At 31.1% G+C, this 15,484-nt stretch overlaps 1 protein-coding gene across 10 annotated transcripts in view; it reads right to left on the bottom strand.

Moving 5' to 3' along the window:
• Positions 1–15,484, bottom strand: part of Dach2 (dachshund family transcription factor 2) — a 557,008-nt gene that overhangs the window by 91,955 nt on the left and 449,569 nt on the right. For all 10 annotated transcript variants that reach the window (XM_047535143.1, XM_047535144.1, XM_047535139.1 and 7 more), the window contains one exon: positions 4,172–4,344. In XM_047535143.1, coding sequence (XP_047391099.1) covers positions 4,172–4,344 — 173 coding nt within the window. The remainder of the gene's footprint in view (positions 1–4,171; positions 4,345–15,484) is intronic.

Here is a 15,484-nt window from a genome sequence, read left to right as displayed (position 1 = left end):
ACCATAGCCAGATTGTGGAACCAACCTAGATGCCCTTCAGTTGATGAATGGATAAAGAAACTGTGGCATATTTATACAATGGAATATTACTCCGCAATGAAGAATGATAAAATTATGGCATTTGTAGGCAAATGGTCGAAATTGGAGAATATCATGCTAAGTGAGATAAGCCAATCTCAAAAAACTAAAGGACGAATGATCTCGCTGATAAGCGGATGAGGACATATAATGGGGGGTGGGAGGGGCTAGCATTAGGTTTAGGGTTAGGTTTAGAGTTAGGCGAAGGAGAGCGGTAAGAATGAAGGAAAGAAGGACTGTGTAGAGGGAAAAGAGGGGTGGGAGGGGTGGGGGGGAGGGGAAAAATAAAATAAACATCATTACCCTATGTAAATGTAAAAAAAAAAAAAAAAAAAGAATATTTGCAAGCATCAGCACCTAACATTTTTCATCCCAAAATAAAAATATTTACCCACTTATTTGTAGGAATGACCCAAATGCAATTATGTCCAATACCTTCCAACTGGACATCATTCTATGCTAAAGAGTATGATTTATATAGAAAGGCAAACTGCTTATTCAGTTATTTTTATAAAGATGACTAAAATTTTAATTTGCTCTACTATTCTGAGGTAATATAGGTCGATAGGTAAACTGGTTGGAAAAGTTTGTATTTGCTTTCTTTAATGGACATGATGGAAAATTGGCATGAAAAATTAGAGTTGTGTATTTTTTGCAAAGCTTCAAAAGAAGAGCTGTCTTGGGTACTATTCCATTCCAAGCTAATTGTTAAATATTCAATAATTTGCGAGCCAGTTGTTAAAATATTGGTAACCTGAAATAAGTCATGTTAGGAGTAATTTTACACTCTAACCCATTAACAGCTATGATCTTTACAGAAGACATAATACCAATTAGAACTACTTAAATACATCAAGAATGCTGGTAGCATTTTTTGTGAATTTTCACAAAATTTATTTATTTATTTTTATTTTTTTTGTGGTGTTGGGGATGGAACCCAGTGCCTTATGCTTGCAAGGCAAGCACTCTACCAACTGAGCTATATCCCCCACTCTGTTGCAAAGTTTTTTAAACTCATAATTTGCTTGTAATTTGTACTTCTCTCTTACTGTGTATATAAAATTTTTGATATTTTGCTTTGCAGCTGTGTTTTAAATTCATTATATTGATTATACAACAAAGAGGGTTTACGATTATACCATTCTAACTTTCCCTAATTTATAGTAGATTTGTCAGAAAGAATCAAATTATATAGTTATGTCACTTCTTTCTAAACACTTAATGCTAAATTTTCTAGTCATGTATGTGTAGGAAGGATGTTTTACCTCTAAATGGTAAATATTATATAAAAGACATGATGACTTCAGTTTAGGTATCTCATAAAACAATGCTAATTTAAACATCTGGTTTTTAATATCACACTACCAGGATAAAAATATTGTACAAGTGTAAATACATAAAATATGCATTTGTTTGACAAGTTTTCATATTCCCCTACTATTCTTAGAAGATGAATTTTCAACACAGATTTGCCCAATGCCAATAGCATCCCAATAGATTTAATTTAGAGCACTGCTTCACAGAGATGTACATGAAATAAATTCTGTTGAAGCACAAGTAGAAGTGTAAAACATATCCTTAAAATTTGATATCATATTCCTGGTATCTTATTGGCAACATCTTGAAAGGAAGATGACATTCTAATATATATACATATATATATATATATAAATTATTTGTTAGTGACTTAAAAAATTAGAAAATTTTAATTATGGTGTGGTCTGTGGCATATCATTTTAAATCTAATAATGTTAACATTACATAATAGCACTTTTTCAAAACAAACATAACTTGACAACTTTATTAAAAGCCTTCCTCTATTCACTGAAATCAAATTTTTGTTGAGATAGGATATCACTCTGTTGCCCAGGCTAAAATCAACTCTTTATAAATGTTTTAATTTATCTATTATCCTCCAGTGGAAATCTACTCAAAGTAGATTTGTACAGCAATTGTATCCAAGGGCATTTGAATTAACCTATCTCTTTCATCTCACCTTAATCAAAATATACAAAAGTAGATATTATTTCTCTTCAGCATAAAATTGGTTCAGTGAATTTGGCAGAAATTAATTTAATGTTGAGCTTTTAAAAAGTGGTGAAAAATTCTATTTGTCATGGCTCAGACTTTCTTTTCTGAAAGTTTGTATGTAAAATAGGCTAATAACCAATAAACAAAATTAAAATGGTATTGAATTAATAAGTTCACAATAAAGCAATATATGGAGTAAGGAGAATGTAATAATCCTTTCTATTTCTATCACCATAATAATCATCAATAACCAACTGGTAGTAATAAGTTCCACTCCCCAGTCTCTTGTCTTCCAATTCTTCACAAAACTATCCAAAGTTTCAAACATTCAACAAAAATGTAACCAATTCAATCTGAATAATGGTCCTCATGAAAAGTAGTCAAATGTACTTTTGAAGAGACATGAGCATGTGTCTAACTAAGCATTCTCCCATCATTTCAAAGCAAATATAACAATACCATTCAAGTATGTTTTTGTTTCCTAATTGAATTTCCAAATTTGTGTGCAAGACTGTGGTTTCTTAATAGTCATCCATTTTTAAAATCATTGTAATCTTATCCTTTATTTTAAATAATGTCCATGGGTAATTTTGTTCTCAAAGACAACTCTAATTCTCAGTTTACACTCTGATCAAATATTCAAACAACTAGTCTACATTAACCCACTAACAGCTATTATATTTGAAGGAAACAATTCCAATTAGTCATTGAAATACATATAAAATTTTATGAACATAACCCATTTTTATTTTCCTTTCCTATAAGGTTATGTTTTAAATTTTTTTCAGTGTTTTAGAAGTGTCCCCAATCCTTAATTAGAAGTGAATTTTAAAATGTGACCAAAATATTTAGAATGTCATATTTCCTCTGCTTTTACTTCTCTTATCTCCATGCCTATCTATTACAGTCATATCAAAATTGCAAGGCTCCGTGCATATCCATCAACTGCAGTGCCTTTCCCTGCCCCATCTCTTCTCCAAGTGAGGTATGATCTCACCCTCCTCTAAATTCCATTAGTACTTGGTGATTCTCTTATGTTATTCATCACAGTCTATCTTGTTAGTACACATTGAATGAATACTTGTTTATTTCTTATTTGTTTATAAGTCTGTGGAAGTTAAAGTATATCTTATTTATCAGTTTCTCATGTTGTCCAATGTAATTGCATGTCTATATCAAGAGTATATTTGCTGAGTAAAAGAAGGGGAAAAGGAACAAATCAATGGGTTGCTATGATTAACTATACTCTTAGACTCCTATGCACCCTTATATCACCTTTTTGCTGAGAAAAAGAAGACATTCAAAAGTTTAGTTCATAAATATTTAGAAATTAAGCAGAGAGAACATGTGCCAGAATAAAAGGAAACAGAGTAGGAATTATAAGTTATCTTTTGTGTTTAATTATTAGTGTTACATATGGCCATAAACTTTTGAAAAATTGTATGTAATGAAGATAATGATAATGAGAAAAAGTACCATAAATATTTGTTTAATGTTTCATGATTTTGATGTGCATTTTGCTCACATTTCTACAGAGAATCAATGAAATAAGTGGGATAGATTTTTACTATGACTTTCATTTTATAGTTGAGGAAACACATTCAGGTCGGTTAAGTGTTGTGCCCAAGGTCATTCAGTCAATCAGTGTCAAATCAGAATTGAAACCTGAGTGTGTCTAAATATAAGTCCTACAAGATGTATCATATCTCACAACTGCCACTCAAACTCCCAAAAGATGAAGTGTATACTATGTCTCACCCTAGCAATGGGAATGTTTTTTGCATATTCTATCTCTGGCCATGCCTTCCACACACTGTGCACATGATTTCAAGGCAGGAAGATAGAATTAAAAGTGAGTGTGGCCATAGAATGAAAACAAACAAAAACAAACAATAACAAACCTGGCAGGCCTGGTCAGAAACCAAACTCATCAATACTGTATGATAATAAACTAAGTCAATGAGCTACGTGTTACTACTGAAAATGTAGTGGTATTGCTAATATTTTATCCAAATTTATATGCAATTAACACCTTTTTCATCTTCTAAATAATGATTCTTACCTTTATTACAGAGGCACCAGCTCTGGAGAGTGGACTGTGAATCTGGGCTGCAGCAGCCATGTTGGCAATAGTATTGAGATGGTTCATCTGATTCATTGCCATGGCAACTGATGCAGGAGGTAAGCTGACTGGAAGTAGGGGATGAGGCATCATCATAAATGGCAAATCCAGTCCTAAAAGAGACAGTGCATGTTGAACTTGTTACATTATGATGCTAAGAAATTGTTTTCTAAAAAGTATGCAAATTCATACTTGTTGGTTTATTTTTAAAATCAAGATTTATTGAATGCTACTATCTCTTTAGGCCATTAATAATACCTGTGAGATTTTGTATCATTTAATAATTTTAAATACTTTTATATTTACTGACTTTTACTTATAAATTCTTTCCTTGTTTTCACTCCCAAAATATTTATAAGATGCAATGAATTTTGCCCAGAAGAGCAAACAAAAATACTTAAGCCAATATCATTGCATTTAGCAAGTAAGATGTAACATACTTATTAATCAAAATATATTGATACACTCATAATTTCTAGCATAGCATTTTAAGAGACTTACTAAAGATGCTGGTAAAACAGGAAGTATATTATCTGTTTCAGAATTATTAACAAGACATGGGAAAAATTACACTCCTTTAGATATAAATCTCCAAAATGAATGCTTTCAGATCAAATTTGAAATAGTCATCAATAAAGAATAGCTTCCTTATGAAAATATCAACCTGTTTACCATTTTAATAATATCAATATTTTAATAGTATCAGAATTCCATATATTTTTTTATGCAAATGAAAACACATTTTAAATCTCTTCAATGTTATATCTCAAATATTACCACATTTCACTTGTGATAGCCACAGACATGACATCATGTAAAAGGTAGCAAATAAAAATTGTTGTCTACTTACCCCTTATCAGGTTTAGTTTGTGAGAGTAAGTAGCTTTGAGTAAAGGCTAGAAAAAATGAGCCTTATTGTATGGGTGTTAATATGACTTGTGTAAAACATAACACTTTACAATGTATTTTGAATTATTGCCTCTATAGCGATCTTGCCCTATTTTAGACAGAATCCCAGAAATGTATGATATGCCAAAATGGATTCTACTGTCATGTATAACTAATTAGAACAAATCTTTAAAAAAAGACAAAGAAAAAAAAAGAAGTAATTTTGAAAAAAAAATCTTTAACAGATGTTTAAACAAAAACCTTTCCTATATTTTTTCTAAATTATTACAGACTAGAGAAATTCTATGATGGACAACAATTACATTGGTCCTACACATAATTATCAAATATTAATAACATTTCATTTTCTTCCATGCTATCCCTTCAGTTTTTCTTGCTTCCCATATCACAGCAGAAAAAAGAAAGCAGCAGGGAAATTATAGAAAACATTTTTTAGAGGCTCTCCAAATTTAATTCCTCAAAACAACAGTGGCAACAATACAAACACTTCAAAACACATATTTTCTAGAAAAATAATTTTTCACACTCTGTGGTTTATCTTCTCAGTCCTTTAGCAGTGTGTTCAACAGAGCCATTTTTAATTTTAAATGAAATCTAATTTTAATGGAGATTAGAAGGATGAAGTGTGGTCAGTTTATCTGAGGTTCATCTCCTGATTTCAACTATGATGGTTGTTTTAAAGCTAATAAAAAGAAAGTGCAAAGAGAGCACATCAGGTTTCATACAACACTAAAATGATCATCTCAATTAAAGGAATTCTTACATAAAGAACTCATCAGTCACTGTGCAGAGGAGAATGAGGGTAGAGGTGGGGCAGTAGGAATGGAAGGATGGTGAAATGAGTCAGACATTATTACCCTATGTACATTTATGACTACACTATCTGTGTGACTCTGCACCATGTACAGCCAGAGGAATGAGAAGTTGTGCTCCATTGGTGTACAATGTGTTAAAATACCTTCTACTGTCATGTATAACTAATTAGAACAAATTTAAAAAATAAAAAATCTCATCACTCACCAATATTTCTGATAAAGATAGCCACAAAACAAAGTGTCACTGGATTTATACAAGAACAAAAGAAACCTTGAAATTGAAATTCTACATGGAAGACTAGAAAGGTAATATTCTCTGTATTCTCTATGACTTCATATCCCAGAGAATATAAACAACAACAACAAAAAATCTTCATTCCTCTTTAAATCCTTTTTAGGAGCAATCTACCAAACTAAATGTATCAGCTGTGAAATATTTTCTTGTGATTATTAAGTTATTAAAGAAGCCTGAACACAAGGATTACAAGATTGAATACAAAATGTTTTTCCCCACAGTCCTATATTTATTTTTATTTATTTTAATTTTTCCCCCTCAGGAAAGGCCTAAAAATTTCATTATTCAAGTTGATAATTTCTACCTAATCCTTTCCTTTATCTGCTATAAAGATCTGTTTGAAGTTATTATCCCTGACATTCTTTTAACTTTTATTGTAAATTTTCAAATCATAATTATATGTGTTTATAAGTACAATGATGTTATTATATATACATATATAATGTGAAATTATTATATATTATTTCACATATGTGTATGTATGTAAAATGTGAATCGATTAACTTCATACAACCCATTAACTTATTTATCCCCTCAAATACTTTACCATGCTGGAAAACATTATGATAAATGAAATAAGCCAGGTACAGAAAGACAAGTACCAAATGATCTTACTTAAATGTGGAAACCACTCCTTCTTAAACAAGATGTTTGTTTTCAGTTAGCTCTAGAGAATAACTTAGATGAATTTGCATTTTATACTTTAATCATCATGTTGCTTATACACTAATTATGGGATATTTTAAACATATTTAATTAACCACTGCTTATCTTCCCCTAAAACCTTCACACTATGATCAATATAACAATCATCAAAGACCTAAATCAGGTATCTATTTAAGACCTTCATTTACCACAAACCCAAGATAGTTTTAAATTTCAATTCTTCTTTATATACATATTATTTAAGTCAGAAATTGATCAAATCATAGATTAAAAAAGTAGCTGTTAGTGCCTCCCTTTACATTTCAAATTCTTAAATAAGTCAATGTTCAATTTACAATTCCTTAAACAGTGTAATAATCTTTCCTCAGTCTCCAAAGATTTTCTGCATCACCCAGACACCATCTGGCCAAATCAAGAAATATGCCTACGTAAAGTCCAATTGACATGCAAACTAAATGCAAACTATAAACAAAATTAACAACCCATTGACAATTTTAAAATAAAATTCATCAAACCTTTCTAATATCCATGAAGGACTTAAAAGTCACAATTTCAGATCATGACCTGCAATAACTAATCATCAATTGGCTATAATGCCTTAGACTCTAAGCTAATATTTACACTATGGGTCAGTTTAACAGTGACCCCACATAAGTTCCACATGCAAAGCATATGCAAATACTGAATTATGTAAGTCAACCTTTTCCCAAAGCTGAAAACATTAAATTAAAAGCCATCAATAGTACACAACACTCCAGCAATCTGGCTCACTTATGCACATGCCAGATATGTACATAGACTTTTAATAGTATGGTAATGAAGACAAAACCTTTTGAAAAAAATCACCAAAATGGGTAATCTCATTCCTTTTGCCTTAAAGGAAATCATGCAATCATTATTTCTCATATGCCTTGATATTCCAGTAACTCCAATAATTTTTATCTAAGAGCATGGCATGACCTTCTTTTATCCATGAAGGGTACAAACCAGTAATTCTTTATTTCTCCATCTAAATCCTACATTGATTTGCTTTCCAAACCATGTTGTCTTCTGCAATTTCTTACCATTTCTACAGTGATTAACAAGCGTCAATCCCCTCAATAACAGTTTACTATCTTCCTGCTTGTTCTTCCACTCCAGTTTTAAGATTTTAAGTGAATACTTACTTCTTTTAGAATAAATTTGAAGTTCTTTGATTTCATTCAAAATTATCTTTCTAGTTTTGATATCTCATTATATTCCTCTATATATTCTGTACTGTAGCCACACAGGACTGTTTGTAGTTCTCCACAGTTTTAATTCACCTTAGCACTCCCTAATATTGATATCTCTCCCTGGAAATCCTCCTGTCTAGCCCAATTTTTAAAATTTATGTATGGCTAAAATTCCCTTCCCTTTTAAAAATTAAACTTTACTTTTAAAGCAATTTTAGATTTAAAGAAAAATTGAGCTGAAATTTCCTTATATACTACCTCCACTGTACCAGCACACACAGTTACCCCTCTCATTAATATTTTACATTAGTGTGGTATGTTGTCACAATTGACAAAGACTGACACATTATTATTAACTATCATAGTTTACATTAGAGCTCACTCTTTGTTATATACACACCTATGTCATTTCACAAATATATAATATGTATCCACCTTCTGAGTATCATAGAGAAAAATACCCTCTGTACTGTAATTGTTAGTCATCTCCCTAACCTATGGGAGCTACTGCTATTTTTACTATCTTTATAAATTTGCCTTTTCCCCAGTCATATGGATGAAATCATACTTTTCAGACTGTTTTTTTCCACTTAGTAATCTGTACTGAAGTTTCATTCAAGACCTTAAGATTTAATTACCCATTCTATTATTGTGAAATATACTTTCATGGCACATAGGTACCATAGTTGATTTTTAAATTCACCTACTGTAGGAAATATTAGTTGCTTCCAAATTGTAGCAATTATGAATAAAATTGATATAAACTTTAATGTATAGATGTGCAGGATTTTGTGTGGACACAAGTGTTTTGTTTGTTTTTGCAATGCTAGGAGTTTTACTCCGGGCCTCACACATGCTGAGCAAATACTATACTACTGAACCATATCCCCAGCCTGATTCAATTTTTAATGTTTTATTAGTGCATCAAAATTATACATAATATTGTGGTTCATTGTAACATATTAATACATTCACAAAACATAAATTTGCTTCAGTTTTAAATTCATTCAATATAGAATGCTATGTTTAGTTTGGTAATAAATAGCCAAGATATCTTCCAAAGTCATTGTACAATTTTGTGTTCCCACTGGCAATAAATTAAAACTCCCTATTGCTCCACATCCTTACCAGCAATTGATATTCCCAGAGTTTGGGATGTTAGCTCTCTCAATCAGTATGTGTTTTCATTTAGATATGAGGTGTCCTCCAAAAGTTCATGTGTGAGATAATATAAGAATATTCAGAGGTGAAATGATTAGATTTGAGAGGTGTGACATGACCAAAGTATTAAACTACAGATATGCATTAACTGGGTGGTAACTGTAGGCAGGTATGGTGTGGCTGGAAGAGGTAGATCACTGGTGGTGTGCCTTTTGAATTTATATTTTGTCTTTGGTGAGCAGAGCTTTCTCTCTGTTTCCTGGTGGCTATGACCTGAGCTGCTTTCCTCCACCATGGACTTCCACCATGATCTTCTACCTCACCTCAAGGCCCAGAGTTGTGGAGTTGGACATCTATGGACTGAGACCTCTGAAACTGTGAGCAAAAATGAACTTTCATCCTTTAATTGTTCATGACAAGATTTTTGGTCATGCCAATGAAAAACACTGAAACAGTAGGGATAATACAAATGTTTTTCCATTTGCAATTTCCTAATGACATGATGATGAACATGTTTTCCTATGCTTATTTGCCATCTGCACATATTCTTTGATGAAGTGTCTGTTCAGGTCTTTTGCCCATCTTTAAATTTTGGTGTTTATTCCTCATTGTTGAGTTATTATTCAATCAGTTCTTTATCATATCTGTATTTTGCAAAGGTTTACCCCCCATGACTTGTGTTTGCCTTCTCTTATTAGTGTGTTCCTTATAGCAGATTTTAATTTTGATGAAGTCCAACACAATAATTATTTTTAATTTAAGGTTATGCCTTTGTTATTATATCCAAAAACACATTGCTGCACCACAAATCACTTAGATTTTCTATGATGTTATCTTCTGGTAGTTTTAGCATTTTTCAGTTTATGTTTGGCCAATAATCCATTTGAGTTAATTTCTGTGAAGGGTATACGGTCTGTGTCTAGGTTCATTTTTGTTGCATATCAATTTCCTGGTGTTCCAATATGATTTATTAAAAAGATTATGATCTCTCCATTACATTGTATTTGCTCTTTCTATTAATTGATTATACTTATGTGGTACTATCTCTAGGTTCCCTAATCACTTTTATTGAAACATTTTCTAATACATAATGAACTACGGTAGTTTCAGTTGACTGATTTTGTTTTTCTTCAATATTGTGTTAGATATTTTAGGTCTCTGCTTTCAATATAAATGTTAAAAGTTACTTTGGAAATATTCACAAAATAATATCCTTAGGTTTTGATTGCAATTTTAATGAATCTCTTGTTTAATTTGGAAAGTATCAATGTCTTAATGATATAGACTCTATGTATCCATGAACACAGAATATCTCCCCATTTATGTATTCTTTGATTTCTTTAATAAGAGTTTTGTAGTATCCCTTCAATAGATCTTATGCATCTTTTAAGTTTATACCTAAGGATTTCATTTTTTGTTAGATTTTTAACATCAAATTGCAATTGGTAATTGCTAGTATATAGAAAAGCAATAGATGTTTGCATATTAATTTTATATCCTGCAAACTTTCTATAAGACTTTATTAGTTTTAGAAGATCATTTTTTGAAATCTTTGGTATTTTGTACAGAAACAATTGTGTCATTTTTTAACTAAGTCTTTTCCAATATGTGTAATTTGATTTCCTTTTCTCATCTGAAGTATAATGAAGAATAGGAGTGGTTAGAAAGGTCATACCTGCCTCATTCCTGATCTTAGGGAAAAAACATCTAGTTTCTCAACATTATGATGTTAGTAATAGGTTTTTGCACATGTTCTTTATCAAGTTAAATCAATTTTCTGGTATTTCCATTTTTCTGAGAGTTTCTATTACGATTGATTCTTGTATTTTGTTGGATGCTTTTTAATCATCTATTGTTAGGATCATGATTTTGTCTTCTTTTCATGCTTTTATTAGTAAATTATAATTATACATAATAGGGGAGCTTATTGTGACATTCACATGTACACATAACGTAATTTGCTCTGATTCATTCTCTAGTACTTCCTCTTTCCCTCTTCTCCTCACTCCACCTGTTCCTCTTCCTCCACTCTCCTGTATTATTTACACATTTTTATTGGTATTTTATAAGTCTACATAAAAATAGGGTGAACTGCAGTATATTCATACAAGCGTACACCATAGATTGGTCAATTTTATTCCCAAATCTTTTCTTTACTTCCCTTCCTCTCTCCTCCTTGATCCTCTACCCTACTCTACTGATCTCTATTGTATTTTCATGAGATACCCCTTTTTATTCCTTTTTTCTTTATAGCTACCTCATATGAGAGTAAATATTAGACCCCTGAATTTCTGAGTCTCACTTATTTCACTTAGCATGATATTATCCAGTTCCATTAATATACCAGCAAAGAACATAATTTCATTCTTCTCTATGGCTGAGGAGAACTCCAGTGTGTATATATACAATATTTTCTTTCTTTATTTAATTGTTGATGGAAACCTGGTCTGGTTCCATAACTTGGCTATTTTGGGTAGCACTACTGTGAACACTGGAATGTATGCATAGTTATAGTATGCTGATTACAGTTCTTTCAGATAAATACCAAGAAATGTAATAGTTGTATCATATGGTGGTTACATTCCTAGTATTTTGAGGAATCTCCATGCTGCTTTCCTCAATGCTTGTACCGTCTCACCAAAAATGCATGTGTTCCTTTTCTCTGCATCCTTACTAGCATTTATCGTTGTTTATAGTCTTGATGGTTAACATTCTGAGGGCAGATAAAAATCAGTGTAGTTTTGATTTATACTCTCCTGATTTCTAATGATGTTGAACATTTTTCATATATTCATCGTCCATTTGCATTTCTTTTGAGAATGTGTGTTTAGTTCATTTTATCATTTATTAGTTCAGTTAATTCTTGGTGTTAGATTTTTTGCATTTTTTATATGTTCTGCATATTAATCCTCTCTCAGAAGAGTAACTGGCAAACATCTTCTACCTTTCTGTAGACTCTTTTTTCATACTCTGATTTCCTTTGCCATGCAGAAGTTTTTTAACTTAATGCCATCCTACTTACTAATTTTGGGTTTATTTTCTTGTGCTTTATGGGTCTTATTATGGAAGTTGGTGCCTAAGACTGTATGTTGAAGTGTTGACTTTATGTTTCCTTCTATTAGCCGTACAGTTCCTGGTCTGATCCCCAGTTCTTTCATCCACTTGATTCAACTTTTATGCAGGTTAATACATAGGGGATTCATTTCATTCTTCTACAAAATGGCTACCAAGTTATGAAAACCAATAGAATACAACAGAAAACACATGGACAAAATCACACAGATATAGTCATCTCATCTTTGTCAAAGGTGCCAAAAACAAAAGGTGGAGAAATTGTATTTCTCTTTTAGTCTGCTGATGTAACAGATTTCACTAATTGATTTTTGAATGTTGAACCAATCTTGCTTACTTGGAATACATCACACTTGGTCTTGTCTTATAATATTGAATTTGATTTGTTAATATGTTGCATTATGTTCATGAAAGATATTGACTTGTCATTCCATTTTGTTTGCTATTGGCATTTGGCATTTGACTAATGTTGGCTTCACAGAATATACTAGGAAAGATTCCCTCTGCTTCTACATTCTGGAAGAGATAGCTGGTATCATTTCTTTCCTGAAGTATTTGGTAGAATTCACTTATGAATCCATCTCAACCAACTTGTGAACCTGTTGTTTTCTGTTTCAGAAAGTTATTAATTATATATATATATGTATATATACATATATTCTGATTCTTTTTCATATTTATTTATTGGTTCTTTTTAGTTATGCATAACAGTATAATCCATTTTGATAAAATTATACAAGCATGGAATATATCATATTCTACATAGGATCCCATTCCCATTCTTGTGTATGTATATGATAGTAGGATTATTCTTATATAAGTGCATAGGAAAATTATGTCAGATTAATTTCACTGTATTTCCTTTTCCTGTTCCCCTGCCTTCCCTTCATTCCCCATTGTCAATTTCTTAATGCATATAGGTCTTCTCAGATTATTTATTTCTTTTTGTGGGAATAGTGGTGAATTGTGTCTTGTATCTTTGAGGATATTTCAACCAAGTAATAAAAATTATGGGCATAAATTTGTTCTTCAGGATATTCCTCTATTATTATTTTTTTGTACTGGTGGACTGAATCCAGGGGCACTAAGCTACATCCCCAGTTGTTTTTTTTAATTTTTATTTTGAGACAAGTTCTAAATTGCTGAGGCTGTCCTCCAACTTGTGAACCTCCTGCCTCAGCTTCCCAAGTCTCGGGGATTACAGGCAAGAACCACTGCACTCATCTTCCTCTATTACTCTTTTAATGTCTATGTGATCAGTATTAATGATCCCTCTTACATTTCTGATGTTATAAATTTGTAATTCTTTCTTTTCCTCAGCATATTTACAGGCTTATCAATGTCATAGTCTTGCCATATAATGACTTTTTGATTTATTTGTTTATTCACTATTGATTTCTTACTTTAATTTCATTGATTTCTACACTATTTTGTATTATTTATTTTCCTTTACTTATCAGATTTGATCTGCTCATCTTTTTAGTTTCCTAAACTGGAATATTCTGTTACTGATTTTATTCTTTCTTATATTTAATATAATAATTCAATGCTGTACATTTCCCTATAATCACTACTTTTACTACAGCTCAGAAATTTTGATAAGCTGTATTTTCACTTTAATTTACTTTACAGTATTTTAAGATTTTTCTTGAGAGTTCTTCTTTGACACACATTGTTTTCAAGCATGTTACTTAATCTTAATTTTTTTGGACTTTACAATCATCACTGTTTTGTTTTCTATTTCAATTTCATTATTATTGACTGCATATTTTGTGTGATTCCTATTCTTTATATTTGTTAAAGTTTTTGTTATAGCACTAAATGTGGTACGTCTTTGTGAAAGTTTCATAAGCACTTAAGAATTTATAATTTTCTGTTGACAAAGTTTTCTAAAATACCTATTAGATTCAGCTGATTAATTATGCTATTCAGTTAAACTCTGCCCTTTCTGATCTTATGCCTGCTGGTTGTGCCAATTACTTATAGATAGGTGATGAGGTCTCCAACTACAGATTTCATTTGTTTTCTTTGCAGTTCTATCAGTGTTTGTTTCACATGTTTTGATGCTCTGTTATTAGATATAAATACTTTAAGTTTCATTCTTTTTTAAATAATCAACTCCTTTGTCATCATTGCTCTGAAGTCTTCTCTGAGATTCATATTGCTACCATAGTCTTATTTTGATTAGTTTTGCATAATACATATTTATCCATCTCTTTACTTTTGCTCAATATGTGTGTTTATATTTAAAGTGAATTTCTTAAACCAATACACATTAAGGTCTCTTTTCTGTCCATCATTACATTCTCTGGGGGTTCTTGTTATTTTGTTATTGTTTTGCTCAACTTATGATTTTGTAGGAAGTGTGTTCACATTGAATTAAAGGCAAAAAGCATTGACATCAGAAACCCCTAGAATACACTAGCTAGTCTATCTTTAACTTGTTGTACTTAGAAACATTCCAATTTAATGCAATCATTAACATAATTGGATAAATAGTCCTATATTTTAACTGCTTTTTATCTGTTGCTCTTACTGATCTTTCTCTTCGTTTCCCTGTTTTCTATCCTTCTATGCCTTTTCTGGCTTTAATGGAGCATTTTATGATTCTAATTTCTCTTTCTAGCTTTCTCAGCATATCAGTTATACTTAATTTTAATTTTTACAGATTGTCTTAGAGTTTTCAATATACATTTACAACTAATCTACATCCATTTACTGATATTACTGTACCACTTTGTGGGTAGTTAAGTACCTTATAAAAGTATTCTCAATTCCTCTATCACATCCCTTATACACTTGCTGTCATTTACTTCACTTATTCAAAAGATAAAATCGTCTAATACACTCTTGTTATTGTGAACACACTATTATCTGTTAGATTAATTAAAAATAACAAAATATTATTTAATACTTTATACTTAATACTGTGTTCCTTCTTTAATGCTCTTCCTTCCTTTATACATATAAAAATTTCCAATCTAAATCATTTTCCTTCTCTCTCATGGATGATCTTTCAACATTTCTTGCAAGGTAAGTCTGTTGCCATAATTTTGAATTCCTTCAATTTTTTGTTTGTTTGAGAAAAATCATTTCTATTTTACTTTTAAAGGGAAATTTA

The sequence above is a fragment of the Sciurus carolinensis genome, chromosome X, assembly GCF_902686445.1.
Source record: "Sciurus carolinensis chromosome X, mSciCar1.2, whole genome shotgun sequence".
Classification (NCBI taxonomy): Eukaryota; Metazoa; Chordata; class Mammalia; order Rodentia; family Sciuridae; genus Sciurus; species Sciurus carolinensis.
This window is presented reverse-complemented; position numbering and strand designations above follow the sequence as displayed.